Source organism: Haemaphysalis longicornis, unplaced genomic scaffold, assembly GCF_048455015.1.
Source record: "Haemaphysalis longicornis isolate Haplotype H1 unplaced genomic scaffold, Haemaphysalis longicornis Haplotype H1 scaffold_1, whole genome shotgun sequence".
Taxonomy (NCBI): Eukaryota; Metazoa; Arthropoda; class Arachnida; order Ixodida; family Ixodidae; genus Haemaphysalis; species Haemaphysalis longicornis.
In genome coordinates, this window is record NW_027526203.1 from 442,201,017 (window position 1) to 442,219,004 (window position 17,988).

Below are 17,988 nucleotides of genomic sequence, written 5' to 3' on the forward strand. Positions count from 1 at the left end.
TAAAACTGTAATCTTGATATTTTTTAGTAGTATGAACCCTGGTGAATGCAATAATCGAAGCAGTTTTTTGATGCATCGCTGGGAACGATTTATTAAACTTTGGTGGCACCAGTGGCAAGAAACCATTTTCAGAGCTCATTTCGAACACTGAAGTTAAATGAGCTGTAAAATTAGTTCCGAGCAATGCATCAAAAAACTGCTTCGATAATTGCAATCACCAGGGTTCATACTATTGGAAAAGATCAAGATTACAGTTTTATGACCCACTCTGTTTTGCCTATTGTTTGACCAAAAATGGCTAATTATCCCTAATGATCTTAGGAACTAATTGACCAGCTGAAAAAATAATGGCATATTCAAAATCAGTGGGGGAAAAGCAGCAAGACTGGCAAGTTTCACGATGTTTACTTGCAAATTAAAAGAAATTGTTTTAAGACCAGTTTCCCCCCTTAACATATAAGCTGACAAATTTTAAGATTCCTTCCCTTCAACAAGCTGTCTCTCAAAAGCTAAGAAAAAAGTCAAACTAGGTAACACATATTGCCGGTACATACCTGATATGCACAAGACTCTGAGAAGGACCTCTGCTGATAGGCATGGGACTCCGAGAGAGACCTCTGCTGGCGGGCTGCAAACAAATAGAAATGATTACAGCAAACATATCTCAACACTGCAGCACGCTCTACATCAGACTTTTGAAACTCTTTGCCCTTCTAATCCAGCAAAGTGTGAGCTAGCACGTACTGGACATATTGAGCTTAACAGCTTTAGGCAAGGCAGAAGAGGCCACTTACAGAGACGTGGAGCATTCGATGCCTGGTTGGTGCCTTGGGGATTTTCATTTTGGTCCTCCGATAAGTTAACATGGTTGAAATTTTCCATACCAGCCTGCAGAAAGATATGTTTGCAAAGTTATGTTTAGCCGATAAAGTTTTTAATGCAAAGGCCAAACACTCGGAGCAAGTTTGGGAAAGTTTGTACACTACAAAGAAAGTAGTTTATGTAAAACTGCTATGTGGCTTATTTTTATCAAGTCAAATTGGCAGCTCCATTTTGTGTGCCCTAATTTTTTGCACTACACACTGTACTACAGCCAGCAACGTGCAATTTATGTGAGCCGCCTTGTCTCCTCGGCTGACGAGACGAGCGACGATAAAAGTGTACACACTGATCGGTTGCTGGAACTCAACTGCCTTTATTAAGCGAAGAGAAATGGTGAAACCCCCCCACCCCCGGTCCCTGATAGCACGGTGGCGCAGATGTGGAACATGATAAGTTTAGTGTCATGCATCCGGCGGCTCAGGTTACGCAAACCGCCCGAGCACAGCATGGAAAAGGCACCTTCAGTGAGCCGTGAAGTGCGCGTCCACTACACACCAGACCTAACATCAATTAATAGATTTTTTTTATTTCTGTCCATTTAATGCTAGTTCAAGTTTCACCTGTCCTGTACATAAAAGCTTGTTAATTCCAACAGCAAAGGGAAGCCATCTCAGTTCGAGTTAATGAAAGTTCGAGTTAACAAAACTGAAGAATACCAACAGTAAACTGCGATTGAGAAGCAGCAGGGCATGTTAACAATTTGATTCTTGACAAAAATCTGTGATTGCAATCTCGTGTTTTGTCCTTGAAGGCGACAGTCTTCAAGGGCTCTAATGAGCGAGTGTAGCTGCCAGTGTAGCTTAAAGCCTCCTTTTCGCCTTCTTCGGAATTGAAGAAGAGACGGGCAGAATTCAATCCTGTCAAGACTTCCAAGTGGACGGCTGCACATGTGCTTAGTACTCCTCCTGCTTGACACCACTGGCAGCGACAGGTTCTGTACTTTTGACCTTACCTGATGACCTCATCCTCCGTCAGCACACTGCATAGCCCTGCCCTCGCATCCGCACTGACATAGTGGACAAAGAATACGCCTTCCAAAATTCCCCTCACGGTGACCTTAGGCTAGTTTTACCCCATCTTACGCCTTTTCCCATTCTTCTCTCCATTCCGCAGGCGACGCAGACTCGTGTGTGGGCAGCGGGTGCATTTCTCTGGCCATGCACTAGGCACCAAGCCCCAGCACGGTGGCACGTAGTTCGAACTATCCGTGGCGGAACCTACCCGCGTACGAACTAAAGGGCTTTTTTATACACAGTCTTTAATGAAGACTTGATAGGACCAAATTTTACAGTTCAAATTATCTACAAATTTGAATTGTGAAAGTTCAAATTAACGAGCTTTCACTCTACTACTAGGCCACAAAAATGAAATTTCAGAAAAACATGAAGACACTTGTTTATACATTTGAAGCACTTTTAAAACATGGTTAATAAGCATGTCCAGTCCCCACATTAGGGGACTACAATATACACAAGCCAAATACAATTACTGCTCAGAAAAACATCACATAACCGAGAAACTAACTCAAAAGGAAGGGAAAGACTACAGTCACACCCCGCAATAACAACATCCCACGAGTACAAAATCCAAGCAGCAAAGAAATAGTTTTGGCTCCCCGGCGAACGTCCATAGAAGCCCGTGTCTCGCAGCAGCGAAATGATTTTGGAACGCAATCCTGCGTTAACGAAATTTGTTGCAAGTCCAGCCAGCATTTTATCTACAAATCTGAAACTAACAGTGTCCAAAAAGTGCTCAAATGCATTTTTTTTTTCGAACTAAAAATGTGTAATCCTTAGTTACCGCAATATTTGTTTACATAGAAGACAGTGCACCAGGCCGCCGTGGGGGCAGCCTCACAGCAACACCACCATAGAGCGACCCATGGTGACTCACAGCACGGCTTTGGCTTGGGTTACGCTACCCGACTACCGTGCACAGCGCGCGTGTTCGTTGCATGGATAGCTGTGCGTGCAGCGATCGCCGCATGCACAACTATCCATGCAATGATCGGCACGTGTGCTATCAATAAGATGCCTCAACCAGCCCAAAAGTTTTTATCGCTCCAAGATAAGGCAGCCGTCATTGCCCAAGTCAGCGGCCCAAGTGGAGGAAGGGAGGATAGCGCCAAGCTCGCAACCGCCTGAAGCTCGCTCTACCATTTTGAAAAGCCAAGTGCCAAAACAAAAGCCAAAACAAAACAGCAATGGCTGTGGCCTTACTGGATGTCAACAACGCAGTGCTCACTTGGTTTTGTGAACAGCATTGGAACAACAAAGTGCCACTGTCCGGCAAAGTTCGTCAACAGAAGAAGCTGGACTTCACTTGCATGCTTGGACACAATCGGTGCCAATGACCAAGAAGAAAAACGTGCAGAGAAGGCGAACACGCGGGATGTTTTGGACGCTTTTGACACATTTCGGTCATTCTTAAGTGCGCATGACTAGCAATGAAACACTTCTTGTAGCTGTGGAGTTACTGCAAGGTAAGGCTTTCAAAGCAATATAATTGACTTTCAGAAATAAATTGTCGGTCTGCGGGCGATTTGTTTGTCGTTTGTGTTTCATTCTCACAGCAACGAAATTCCCACAAAAGCGAAATTTTCGGCATTCCCGGGGTTCAACTGTAAATCTATTTGTGCACACCTACTACATAACATAACCACTAGTTTAGCAAGTAATCACAGCAGCTCCGCCCCCGTCCCCACAAACAGCACATTCCCAAAAAGTAATTAAGAGTAATTATAAAGAAGTAAGAAATGTAATACGGGACTTCTGAAACAACTCACCAGATTCATGCAACAGCAGTCTTCTAGACAACCAAATTCAGCAGATGGCAGCTCAAAATTGCTGGGCTGCAAAAAACCAAAGCCCCGAGACACATTGCTCATCCACATCCAATGTCACTTGGGTAATTTATTGCCAGAGTAACAACATATATTTAGACATGGTGGTTGTTGTGACCAGCCTGAACATTTAGATTTATTCCGTTACTGATTAAAAATCAACTGCAGTGAGAACCTTTGAAGCATCAATAACAAGGCGATGTTGCGGCAATAGCTTATGTAGTGTATTGCTCCACCGAAGCGATGGACAAAAGGAGCATTGCCACTGACTGCGTTATGCAGTTTCGAACAATGCCATGCGAAAGCACTCAAGTGAACGGATTAAAACCAAGTACCTGGACCCCGCTTTGGAGTACATTGCTGAAAAATACCAGAATAGGCCAAAAGCAGCCAGTCAGTCAAAGGTTGGTATCAAATCTAGATAGGTAGATTCGGCCCCCAAAATCTCCAGCCAATCAGCAAGACAGTTTCAAAGAATACCGAAAAAGGCCAGCTTTTACATCCCTGTGAGCAATATGCTCGGAACAAGCCTAACATGAATTAAGGTAGAAAGCTGGGCCAGTTGGTTCATAATCTTTGAAGTGGGAACCAGTGTTAAGACGCTACACAAGGGGAGAAAGCAGGCACGGACGACACTGACTTACAACTGATTTATTGGAAACGGACTCCCCTGGCTAAATACAAATTTCCTTCGCTTTCTTTGAAAAGCCACACCCTACGCAACAAGGAGGCAAGCAAGGCACAAAACCCAGTCTTACAGTAATGCCCTATTTCCACGTTATTTCTCACAACATGAAAAGGATAGCCCAAAAACATGGTGTAAAAATGGTATTTTCTGTCCCGCACAAGCTCTCGGGCTTGTGTGCACATATACACAACAGGCAGCCCAAAAAAAAGTCCTGCAAAACGCAGCATCGAACAAGATTCATTGACTGCGCAGACCGTGTCATATATTAAATTCCTTTATCCTGCAAAAAGGTGTACATCGGCCAAACGGGCCGATGTATTAATGAACGAATTCGCGAACACCGCACGAGCCTCAACAATAGAAGGGGCAGCAACTTGACGGAACATGTGCGCCAATGCCGCTGCAGCCCGGATCTGAAAAGCGTGTCCACAGTGAGGCGTGGGGTGACGAAGCAGGAGCGGGAGATTATCGAAGCCTTCGTGATATATAAACACGGAGAAAAATGTGTCAGTGAACCCTCTGTGGTAATCACTGAAAAAGAAATAGCTTTTCTTAGCGGACTGCAACACGTGTAAGATTGGGTTTTGTGCATTGCTTTCCTCCCTGTTGCATAGGGTGTGGCTTTTCTGCACATGCGAAAGTGAAGGCAATTTGTAATTAGCCAGGGGAGTGCATTTCCCATAAATCAGTTGTAAGTCCAGTGTTGTCCGTGTCTGTTTTCTCCCCTGGTGTAGCATCTTAACACTCGTTCTCACTTCAAAGATTACATGGGTGCCTGGTCAGGAAGGCATTATGCCTTCAGGATGGGACCCAGTGGCCCTCCATCTTGCGCCCTCCATACTAACAAGAGGCAAGCAATGGCTTTGCCCATTTGTAGCCAGCTTTGCTTTTCAGGCCAGACACCTAGCGCCACTTCTATACAAGAGTTAAGAGGAAGATGCACACTTTCCCTCACTGCTTTAAAGAAGGGGGTCGCCATGTGCTACAGCTAACAGTTTTGCGGGTGCTTTCTCTAAAGTCGGGGTAAAGCTCGAGTTTCAGAAAAACGGTTGTCATTCGTGCACATCCAAGACATTCCACAGAGTTGATACAAACACCTAGAGACACTAAATAAGAACTCATCTATCTAGTAGCTCTACAAAGACCTTGAACCTTTCAGGGTCACGGACGTACATATACGTCTTCTGCAAACACCTTCAAAATGGTCAATAACGTATATGTACGTCATCGCTTGTATGTTTAAAAGCGCACCTTTTTCGCCAACTTCTCTTGCTTGGCATGTGCTGCCACACTGGAAATATGTAAAATTATTTTCTTGCGGCGAGGGCTCTTCCTTTTATTTTTTTATTATTTACTTCAGCGGCGCGCCGGCTATCGCTTGCGCATCCGGTTACGAGGGAGCGTGCTGGGTATCGACCATTGGGCACCCTCTCACTTCTTGCGCCTGCCACAGGCCAAGGGCGCCTGCGAAACTGATGAGGCTCTTTTCTCCTTTTTTTGTATTTTATAGGAGCGGTGCGCCGTCTCTCAATCGCGCATCCGGCCTCGCGCGCGCGCGTGCGCAGCGGCTAGTTTTGGTATTGTCCTCCAGGCGCTTCCTACTTTTTGCGCCCGCGAAACTGATGTCTATTTGATTTTGATTCATTCAAAAAGTGCCGGCTTGTTACTCTCTCATTTTTATTTAGAATTTTTCTTGTGTTACTCATGAATAAACCACATGTAAGTAACAACACAAACGATTTTTTTTGTCACTTTATGGTCACCCTAAAAAAATGGGATAATTTTTTCTCAAAATAGATTCATCCGAAGAATTTAAATCAGCAATAACAAAAATTGACCCTGGGGGGTCGCACCTGGCGAAAAAATTCGACCCTCAAAGGGTTAAAGGGACAGACAATGGATTTTCATGAAGTACATGCCGTCTAGCTCACATAAAAGCCAGCATTTTATATACTAATATAACCGCAAGGAATTTCTAAATAAACAGGTGAAAATATATCTAATTTTGCACTAAAATTTCTGAAGTCTGAACGGTGGTGACATGTAGTCTCTAAACGTGACACTACGGTACGTGTCCCACCAACTCTATTTCAACGTGCGATTCAAAAACGGTATGAAGGAACAGGAAAGGGTGCACATTATTGTTCTTTAGCCTGGGACAAGTATTTAAATACCGCTTTTAATTTCACATGCAGTTCAAAGTGTGCTGCTGCACGGTTCACTGTCATGGTTGCCAGCGTTCCTTTCGGCGGGACCCGTATGGCTGGTAGATCAAAAAATTCCGATTCCAAAAGTTTCAGGGAGCAAAACTGTTTTGGCTTAAAGTGTTTTAAAAGCCAACTGCACTAAAATTTCACCTCGGACAAATATACTTTGAATGTGCAGTACGTACCACCAAACCATCTGGGACATGACTGGTTGCCCGATGAAATGCATTGTTAATTAGTTATAAGCGTTTAAAATATAGCCCCACCGCAGGTGACGGTGCACCTGCCGGTGGATTGCACAAACAGCCATGAAGCAGAAGTGACATTGGGGCCGGCCCTGCGCTTTTTCCTACGGCCAGTCAAAGAGAACCGGTCGAGCTCCGCTGGGCACGTCTTCTCCTAGGGCTGCGGCGAGGACGGAGCATTGCTTGCAGATTTTCTCTCTGGCCAGCCAGCCGTGTGCAGCCACTGGCTCACCAGCTGGGCCGGCTGGAAGGTCACTTCAGCCTGGCTGTATAATGACCGTGCTCCCCTCAATTCGGCTTTCAGAATCTCCGATTTTTAATGGTCGTTTGCATCGCAGATACGCATATTTCAGCTGTCAAGTTTTGTATCTTACAGTCTTTAGGCAGACTATATGAAAATAAGGTTTTCACGAGGTCAAGATTTGAGTGCAGTTGGCCTTTAAGTGTTGCCCTTTCATCTGGAATTAAGAAAATATACTCGACAAGAATCAGTAATCTGTCCCTTTAAGTGTTTGAGTTATTCCTTGATTTGTGGTATGCTGTGATTTTGTGACACCTGGTGCTTGAGGGAATGAACTTCTCAAAGTGTGCAGATGAAAAATAGACACATGCCAAACACACGTCTACAGGTACGTCCTCACTTGTGGCAGTAATCTCGCGCAGCGCCGCGCGCTCAGACACGCCACCGCTTTTTGAAGGCCACACTACTGGGAGCGCGCACGCGCAAAAGTGGCGGCGGCGGCGGCGGTGCAAACTGGTCCTCGCCCTCCGACGGGGGAGCAGGGAAGAACGGGTCTGCGCACTCGCCAGGTCTGCGCACTCGCCAGCTTTCCGCGCTGGCCAAGCTCCCCGAGGAGAGCACTAACCTCGCAGCTCACGTGACCCGGGCACTGACTGGCTCGTTGAGTTTGGTGCAAAGCGCCCTGCTGCCAAAATGGGTCCAAGACCTATCCTTGCACGGCAGAGGAATCTTGCCGCAAAAGGGCGTTTCGTGGCGCGCGTTTTTACGTGCACGGCACTGCGCGCACGCGGCGCCGCAAGTGAGGACGTACCTTACTTTTGCAGGTAACGCATAATGGTCTTTTTGCAGTTAGAACAGGCTTCATACTCAGCTTTAACTGGAGGATAAAAGTGATGAAAGCTGCCTCATTAACAGCAATTGTTTGATTGATTCATTGATTGATTGATTGATTGTAAGGTTTAATGCGCCGACGTAATGCAGGTGATGAGGTGCATTGTAGTGGGGGGCTCCGGATTAATTTTGACCACCTGGAGATCTTTAAAGCGCACCGAAATCTCGTACACACAAGCGTTTTCGCTATTCGCCTCTATCAACCCGCCGCGGTGGCTCAGTGGCTAAGGCGTTGCGCTGCTGAGCACGAGGTCGCGGGTTCGATTCCCGGCCGCGGCGGCCGCTTTTCTGATGGAGGCGAAAAGCAAAAAACGCCCGTGTGTTCGAGATTTCGGCGCACGTTAAAGATCCCCAGGTGGTCAAAATTAATCCGGAGCCCTCCACTACGGCGCGCCTCATCGCCTGCGTTGCGTCGGCGCGTTAAATCCTACAATCAATCAATCAATCGCCTCTATCAGAAAAGCGGCCGCCGCTGCCCGGAATCGAACCCACGTCCTCTGGCTCAGCAGCTCAACGCCTTAGCCACTGAGCCACCGCAGCGGGTCTCAGTAACAGCGATGACAACAACCTCGAAATGACACCGTACCAAACTATTGTTAAAAGTTGAGCTGTATTCCGTTAACTCAAACAGCTTTGCTCTAATTTTTGAAGAGGGGGCCAATCTAAAAGACACAAACATACTGAGTGGCGCAAATACACAACACACAAGAAAGAAGACACGGACAGTTCTCTCAATCTAAAAGAATTTCGACAGCTCTCAAGAGAACCTCTCTTCCCCGACCCATTATATATCCAAGAGTTTCAAGAAACTTCACGAACAAAATAACAAATACTTAAACATGTCTTTTGTGATGGACAACGGAAACAGACACACTACATTGCCAGCTCACTTACACACGACACTGCAACATTTTGCAACTGTAACTGTGTTTGCACACTCAGAAGTCGCATATGATCACCTGCTAGATCTCTGCCACTTGTAAGCAGGAGTTTCAGCGCAGTCAGACTCGACCTAGCCAGTTCAACGTGGCAAGCACAGCGTAGAGCACATATGATTAAAAAATTCACAAGACTATAAGTGACCGAATGAACCCAGCATGTGGGATGCATAAATCGACGGCACTATCATATGCCGTGCGTTCAAACTGCAATTTAACGAGTGCACATTTACTTTGGTTTTAATGGCTCTTAGCAAACAGCTGAATCACCACTGGGATATATCAGTTTCGGGAGCTGTATCAAGTGCTATCACCGCAACAATCTCTATCGCTCAGAGGCAAGAAGGCTGACTAGATGGTGACTATAACATATCAAGGTTGCCAATATGCCACCAGTGAGTACAAGTCTGAACTCTAGAACAATGCAATAAAGCTACTGCTCTGCATTCAGTTTTTAGGCAACAGAATGCATTGCTGCCATGTTTTAGTCTGGGACTGAGCAATCGTAGCATTTCAGCCAGTGATGCAGATAGCCATGGTGTAAGGCCATTGTGAGGACTGCTGCCTGCCTGCAGCAACAGTACATGAAAAGCTGTTGTGCATTTGGCTATTTACTGCTAAAAAGAACGAAGGTGCGCTCCTACTGCACACTTTAAGCCCAATTTCTACAGCCAACCCCTGTGAAAATGGAAAGAGCATTTCTAGCAAGAAATCATACTTTCCAGCTTCTTTAATCGACAGCTTCTAACTAGAAAAATTTTTAGTCCAGCTAGAGATGACTATTTCCAGCTTGCAGGTTTTCTTCCAGCCGGGCTAACAAGTGCTAGATGGAAGCAATAGCTGCCAGCCGGAAAAAAATCTCAATCCAGCTGGAAGTGAGCCAGAAACTGAATTTCTAGCTAAAAATTCTGCCTATTTCCAGCTAGAAACATTTCTAGCTGGAAGAAATTTCTGGCTCAATAATCCAGCTGGAAAAAATTTTCACCTGGGAAATGAAGTTTTCTTTTTCACAGACAGGGCATCACTCAAAAAATAGTAAGAGTGATTTCAAAGAAGTAGCAAATATGGGACAGGTCTTCTGCTACAACTCACCTGATTTATGCCTCGAACATTACCAGCACGGGCATGCAGTGGCACACAGTTGCCGTTTGGCTGAAAGAACAAAAAACGAAAGCTGTGAGATAGATATACTATTCTTTTCATAATGACCTTAATTAAGTAAACCAATAGGTACTTCAACCCTTTTATCACTTCAGTACTTGAACACGCTGTTACCTTGCACTCTCCCGACCCAAACAATCGAAAAGAATGGCTGCTCTACAGGCTAGATCACAAAGGAAAGTTCCGGCTCCTTTCTCATATTCGTAGTAGCCAACAGGCAGTGAGCCATTTAACTCAGCTTGGTGTCGCCGTTACTTATAAATTACCAAATTTAATAGGTCACGAGGAAAGCCTCGACTGCTTTCTGTGCCACTATCCTGAAACAATCAAGTGTGTGTCCAGCGTTTTGGCCAAAGTGTAAAAGTGAGTGAAAGGGCCATGATGCAGCATTGCTGTGATTGGACATTTGCCTCTGTTAGAGAACAAGGTGCGCGGCACACAGGCTGATGCCGGGGAAAAGAAATTGTGCCGAAAGAGCACTTGTAGTAGGGACTTGGTGAAACCTGTTTGGAAGCAGGCCTCTCAGAAACCACATAAGAAATGGAAGTCAATGCTCTGAAGCTTTCAGTACAGTTGTGACTGAACGGCTGGTTGTGTTCAGCACCTACTTGTACCTTTACACCCTAGCGACCTGCACGATAAGGGACTCAAACTGACTTGCATGGGCCAAAACAATTCCCTTTGATAGCAGTCTTAATTGGAATGCTGCCATGTTTCAGCATAAGCATCAGAGTACCCAGCCAATGATGCAGCTAATTATGGAGTAATATTGTTGTTAGCACAGCTTGTTGCTGGACACTGTGGTATGTGAAAAGCTGTCACACACGACCATCTCTAGTTAACATGGGAGGAAAAGAATTTGCACTGACTGCACACATTAATAAAAATTACAAGCAAGCAATCACAGCCAATTTTAGTTTCTTTTTAACAGACAACAAATTCACCTAGAATAATGATGATTAACACGATTAACATGATTAGCTCACCTGATTTCCATGAGATGCATCCGCAACACCACCAGCACGGGCACTCCGCGGCACAGAGTTGTTGATGGGCTGCAAAGAACCAAATCTGAGCTACAGTAATTTCATAACATTTCTTTCTGTTTTAAGTAATCTAGGAAGTGATTGCTTCAATAACAAGCCCTTAGCACTCATGCTCTTTTCATGCCTACACACTTAGGTAAAAAAGGCTTCTATTAGTCCAGAGATCACCGCTCCACACAAGTAATTACAAAAGTTTTCAAAATAATACACTGCAAAGCTAACCACCACATTCAGGAACCTAGCTCGTATATTCACGTGAGTTAAGTTTGTGGGCATTGCTGCCCCTATATTTTCAATGTCCTGGTGTTTCTGGCAATAACTGGCTATTAGAGAGTGCCTCCACTCAGACGTGCTACCTGCTTGACAGTGCTTTTTATTGTGTGGCTCGAAGCACAGTGAACTGCTTTTCCACAAAACCTAGCAAAAGAGATTAGAAAACAAAGAACTTGCTTACAGCCTTTCACAAAAGGCCACCTCTCCAGCACAGTAGTAGATATTAGGAATTCAAGGGAAAAATTTTACTTCTACCTCCAAAGAAACCTGTCGTCTTTACAAATAGATGACCCATTTCTGATTTGTAACTACAGGTTTTCTCATTTAATTTAATTCAATCGCCATCTTAATTTAATCCAGGTGCCAGCAAATTTAATCCAAGCACCATCTAATTTAATTCAAGCACCATCTTAATTTAATCCAGGGGCCAGCGAATTAATTCCAAGTGCCAACCAATTTAATCCGGTAGCCAATCAAATTAATCCAGCTGTCAGAAGGTTGTTCAGGAGTGTTTTGAGCGAAATTAGGTGCAGCTTTGCAGACTTGTTGCGCATGGTATGGTAAAAACGTGGTGTTTTACCATCCTGTGTAGTGTGTACGAGGCATCGTTGTTCTGGCAGAGGGCTAGACTACCAGACCAACCGTGAAGAACTGTTCCCACTGAACACTTGATCGAGCGCCTGGCTTCCGGATAAACAGATAGGGAAAAACACCAACCACCAACCAGTGATTGACCAAACTGAAAACATCTTATGCGCACAGCTTAAGTACACTTACTAAAACGCGCAGAACATGAGAGCGGTTTTTTTTATTTGTTGGTGGTGCGTGATGTGAGCTGATCATATCGTCTGTGAGAGCGCCGTCGACAACTCACGTCAGAAGCATCGTCTGCTCCTCGCGGAACAATGCCTTCAGAAGTTCCTTTGATAAAAAACACATTACTTAAATACCCTTCGCATTCTGATTTCGTATCAATTAATGCCTTTCTGTTATGTTAGTATTATATCCGAATTATAATATCGTCTGCTTGCGTAACAATACGCTGGCAAGTCTACTGGCGTAACAATGCGCGAGCAGATGACGCTTCTGACGATCTTGCAGACGATCAGCACATGGCACCAACAGATGAAACAAGACCGCTCTCTTGGTCTGCGCGTGTTAGTAAGTGTACATTAAGCTGTGTGCATATAATGGATCGAGAAACACCACGTTTTCACCACACCCCACGCAGCAATGTCCGCAAAGCTGCACCTAATTTTGCACACAACACTCCTGAACAACCTTCTGACAGCTGGATTAATTTTGTGGGCGATCAGATGAAATTGGTTGGCACCTGGATTAAATTAGATGGCACTTGGATTAAATTGGCTGGCACCTTGATTAAATTGGATGGTGATTGGATTAAATTTAGCAGGAAAACCTGTAGAAACAGGAGGTAGATGTCTTGAAGGTATCCAGCTGGTCTCTTGCCTTCTTATCATTGTCGAACATCTGTCTCACAAAAGAAGGTTGAGGAGCACTGACAATTGAAATGATACATTAGGGTGCATTTTAAAAAAAAATTTGCAGTTATGAAGCACCCCAATCCCCTGAAAGTGATGTTGATGGCAAAGTACTATACGCACAGAAGGACAGAACACTAATATATTCTTTCATGCTGCATAAACCTGGCAAGGCGAATGACGATTTTCCATTCTTCACCTTAACTCACTGACTGATGTCGAAAGGATGCCTTGAATTCACCTACAAGTTAGTCAACAATGGCTGTCTCCTATTTTGGAACCTCTGATTAATTAAGGCTTAAAAGGTTCAATGATAAAACAGCTCGAAAAGAAGCACTTCTGTGCACAGATGGGACGATTAAACGCAAGCAGGGACCGGAACCACATTTTTACGTCTACTGCTGGGATGTACAGAGATAAACATGAGCCATGTGCAAGAAGCCATACGAGAATAATGAAAAAAAAAAAAAAAGTGCACAGTTTTGCATCTTTCAAAGTAATACATGCGGTCACCTTTTATCCGGCTGCCCCCCACTCATGTGAACAGCAGAATGAGGAGCTGGATCCAGTTTCTCCCTCACGCAAGGAGTGGAATAAAGAGCGGATCACAATCCCACTTCTCCTAACAAACAGTGCTATTTTGTTGCAAACAGAAGTGGAATGCGCTGCACCTCGCTCCTCCTCACTTCTAAGATGCATATACACGTGCTGGTGCAAAGGCGCACGTCAAATTGAAGAGCTTCTAATTCTTCTAGCATTAGAAAATTGACCAGACAATTGCATAAACGTAACATGATGATTCCGCGCATGCACTGACTTGCAGCTTGCGTCTCCTGTGGAATAAATTATCATCACTGCCTATCTAGGGGCCACGTAACTGATGATACTATAACTGATTGATGGTAGGGTTTAAGATGCCGACACAACGCAGGCAATGAGGCGTGCCGTAGTGGAGGACTCCGGATTAATTTTGACCACCTGGGGCTCTTTAACGTGTGCCAAAATCTCGTACACAGGGGCGTTTTTGCTTTTCGCCTCAACTCTTTCACTATAACAGCTAACGTTGTACAAGAGCGTGACAGAATAAAAATGCAGTGCAAATCACAGGTGGTCACGTATGCTGTTCCATCGCCATGCACAAAAGCTTATACAGTCGACCAACAATTCTTATTGACACCTATTTTCGTTTGAACAGATGCCTTCAAAAACAGCTTTTCCCCCAGGACTGTGTCAGACTGGAATTCTTTACCTCTTGATATTTTTGAAGCAAAAAATTTAGCAGAAGCGTTGCAGTGTCATGTTCTTTCTCGATAACGTGTTCTCTCTTGCTGGCCTTGTAAAATGGAAATAACTGTATAACATTCAGGGTACCATGAAATGTTTCTCATATGTTGTCTTTCAACCTCATCTCATTCCCTATGTTTTACAAAGCCACTCCTGTCTGGGTCAAAGCTTTGACCTGCAGTATCTGCAAATAAATAAATAAACCTCAACAGGCTAGTAAAGATATCCAAATAATCAGGCAGTCCAAAAATCAAGTTTGTGAATTGCTAATATGATACCAGACAGTTCCAGCAAAAATGTCTGAATTACTGGACAAAAGTGATCAGCTACTATATCGGGTAAACCCCTCAAATCATGTATTAAAACCCTGGGGAACCTTCTTATGTCTTCAGTTGTAATATCACTTTAAGGAAGCTCAAAATTACGCACTAATAAGGACAATCTTACCTGACAAAACATCAGGAGCTTTTTTTTTTAAACGAGTTGCAGAAACAAGCAAAAATTTGTGACCGGCATAAATTCAACACTGACAAAGCTATTATATGATATGTTCTACATGTGAGCATTGCATTTACAACAAAATTTTCACTTGTTCCTAAAATTCTGATCAGGTATTTGACCCATTTCGAAAAAAACATCCTTTAAACAGGTCAGATCTACACGAGAAGTTGGGCATGATAGACCAAAGTCTCGCACTAATCTAGAAGACGTCGTCGTCGCACTACCATTGGGAAATCGTTCCACCTATTCCAACGGAATTCATCAAGGACAATCAAGGCATAGTCAGAAAAGTCCGTTATGTTGGCAAGTCATAACGGTGACATTCAGAGGGTGAAATTCCAGGGTTGCTCATTGGCCAATTAGCACTGAGTGTGGTGCACTCTGCATATATGTTGCGGGAACTCGTATGCACCCAATGGAAGGTGCATAAATGGGGCTAACCAGCCACGATAAGCTGGAATGTGGTACAGAAGAGGCACTCAATTCAACGTGTCTGAAGTGGCTGAAAACATGGATGACATTTTTCCGGCTAAAATGTCGTCTCACTGAAATGCATCACAGATGCATGCTGTTCCCGATGAACTTTTGTTGGGCACTTGTGTCATGCTATTTTACAGCTGTTGCACACATGCAAGAGCACATTCGTCACAGTCGGAGCAATAAATAAGTAAAGTAGCAGTACTGTTGATATCAACATCATACACTATGGACCTTGATTTTATGTTTTCCTATATCTCGATGTCGTGTTGCATGCATAAGTAAATGTGTTCAGGTGAGTATTCTAGCAGTGCATTATCAGCAGCAGCACTATACAGCTTACACAGACAGCGAAATTCCCACAAGCGAAAATGCTGGTTCAGTGCTGGATCTTTGCAAAAAAAACTTAAGTTTGCAACTTGGCAAGGGTCCAGAGAGTGTGGTCAAATCACACACTCGTTTCCCCCCCCCCCCCCCCCCCCCCAACCCATGTCACAGCCCAATCACACTCACGGTGGGAGCAGTCTGTCTTTACCCAACCGGCAAAAGCGCTTCTGCTCACTGTCTTGCCAGAGTCACTGTTGCTGATTGCCAAAAGATTATCACATAAGAGAAAGGGATCAAGACTCACCTCTGTCGTAATGGTTTGTCGCACCAAACGAAGGGTCGGTGGTCCTAATTCCATGGTATGGAGCTGCTCAAAGCTGACGCCAACGAAAACAGAATCCCAGGGCCGAGCAAGAGGTTTTGCTTTGTACAGGAAAAGGATCACGGTCTGCTTGAGGCAAACTATTTTGTACTCGTCGAGAAAGGCGTTGCCAGCAAAGCCAGTTGCCACAGCAACGCTATATGAGATCTCGGGCGCAGAAGTGTCTTGCATTACAACCTGAAAGGCCGCTTTGCATGCGCAAAACGCGCCCGTCACCGCGTCAAGATCAGGGGCTAAGGCGTGAAACATGATCATGAGCATTCCGTCTGACTGGCGGACAAGGAACTGCGGAAGAGCACGCAACTCTGCAACCATGCTGTCAACGTCGCATTGGTGAACATGCGATGAAGAAAAAGAAGGCCCCGGCGCCTTCATCAATTGGGACACATCACACCAACGCGGCATCTCAGTTCCGAACGGCAAATCCAAATACTTAAGAAGTGCGAACACCAACGAGCCGTCGAGGCGCGTAAAGTTTGGCCCTAGAGCCCCAAAAGTAGAGATCAGTGACGAACAATGCCCCTGGCTCGTGCTGAAGGAAGCCCCGTAGCGAATGGAATACAGGCCCGTGACCGAGCTCGCGCCTAGGAACCTTCTTTCCGCATTTAAACAGACACGTGCCTCGCGCTGCTGCAGCAGCCGACAAACTGCTCCAGAAATACTCGGGTTGCTCAGCTGCACACGTAGAGTACGAATGCAATCAAGCTTTTCGTCGCCTGTTCCATTCGGAGTCCATACAGCACATATTTTACCATCTCGTAAGCCTTCAACGAATAATCCTTCCCTCCGGAGAACGATTGCAATGGCGGGCGTCCCGGCACGCTGATCGCAGAGCACGAGGAACCCGTTGCAGCCGACACCTGCACCACCGTTCCTGTTCGTAAAGACGCTGACAGCAGACGATAATGGTGCGCTCATCACATCGGTCATGTTGCAAAGTCTTCCTTTCAATAAACCCCCTTTTCCGATCGTTTTAGTCCTCGAAGTGAGCACTGGAGCAAGAAGCCGTGGCCGTGTTTACGTCTCTTTTCTTTATCTTTTATTTTTATATGAAGCTTCTGCTTACGGCTAAAGATGTCGCCACTGCGGTAATGAATCGCGACCACCAGTTGGTGGTTGATCAGAGAGCGGGCTTTTTGAAGCACAACTAGCGAGTCTTCCTTTTTTCTTGAAAGTTTGAGGGCCTTCCGGTCTTTTCACTCGCAAAGATCGCGGGCACGGCAAGATACCACAACATTGGCCGTAAAGCCTGGCGAATGAGGATACCTAAGTCGCCAGATGCAACTGATGCGACGGCTGGCTTGAGCGCTCGGGGTAAGACCAACTCCACCAAACTTCTCATGCACCGCACTTCCTGGCAGGGGAGAGTATTTTGCACGTCGCTCCATACCATCCCGTACCTAATAAATCCAAGAACATAGAAAACAAAAATCCCATTAGGTTATGTTCAGAATTAGGTCAGTTTAAATTAAGTTAGGCTGGTGTAGGTTAGGTTATATTGGAGGAGGAGTAAACATTTATTGAGCAAAAGGACGGGGGTTAGGGGTGGTGGTCAGCTTGCCTTCTTTTCTTTATGAGGGGGGGGGGGGGGGGGAGAGGTACAAAGGAGATGGAAGAGATAGATAGAAGTTAAGGAAAGAAATAAAAAAAAACGCCACCACTGTCTGATTTTCAGGCGAATGCACTCCTTTTTTACGGATACCTCGGCCACTGCTGGCGCATGCCGGTTGTCCGCTGAAAGTGTTGACGTGGAGGAATAAAATATGCTCTCACTTATGATGCGCGCTCTCGAGGATGCAGCTCGCATTTCTTTGTAATTTGGTACAGCGACCGCGATCTCGGGACGTTCTTTTGAGTGGGAGGAGGTGGTGGTGGTGAAAACATGTATTGCACTCATTTGTTGGTCGAAGAGCAGCCCCGATGAGTGGGGTCCTCAGTCCAGGACTCCAATGGCGGACACTATCCGGCGCAGGGGCGTAGCCAGGGGGGGGGGGGGGGGGAGCACACACCCCCCCCCCCCCCCCCTTCCCCCCGCTGAAATGTTTCGTGCCAGGCTGGGGTGCGGTTTAAGTAGCCTGAAGAACCGCCTGAAGTCGCCTGC

At 45.3% G+C, this 17,988-nt stretch overlaps 1 protein-coding gene across 1 annotated transcript in view; it reads right to left on the bottom strand.

Annotated features, from left to right (window-relative positions):
- Nop17l (PIH1 domain-containing protein Nop17-like) overlaps positions 1 to 16,938 on the bottom strand; it is a 37,146-nt gene extending 20,208 nt beyond the window's left edge. Inside the window, exons 1-6 of the mRNA XM_077687529.1 lie at positions 15,810 to 16,938; positions 11,082 to 11,150; positions 10,027 to 10,086; positions 3,668 to 3,733; positions 795 to 888; positions 555 to 628 (exon numbers count right to left, since the gene is read on the bottom strand). Coding sequence (XP_077543655.1) covers positions 555 to 628; positions 795 to 888; positions 3,668 to 3,733; positions 10,027 to 10,086; positions 11,082 to 11,150; positions 15,810 to 16,817 — 1,371 coding nt within the window. The 5' untranslated portion in view covers positions 16,818 to 16,938. The remainder of the gene's footprint in view (positions 1 to 554; positions 629 to 794; positions 889 to 3,667; positions 3,734 to 10,026; positions 10,087 to 11,081; positions 11,151 to 15,809) is intronic.
- Positions 16,939 to 17,988: the final 1,050 nt, after the last annotated feature.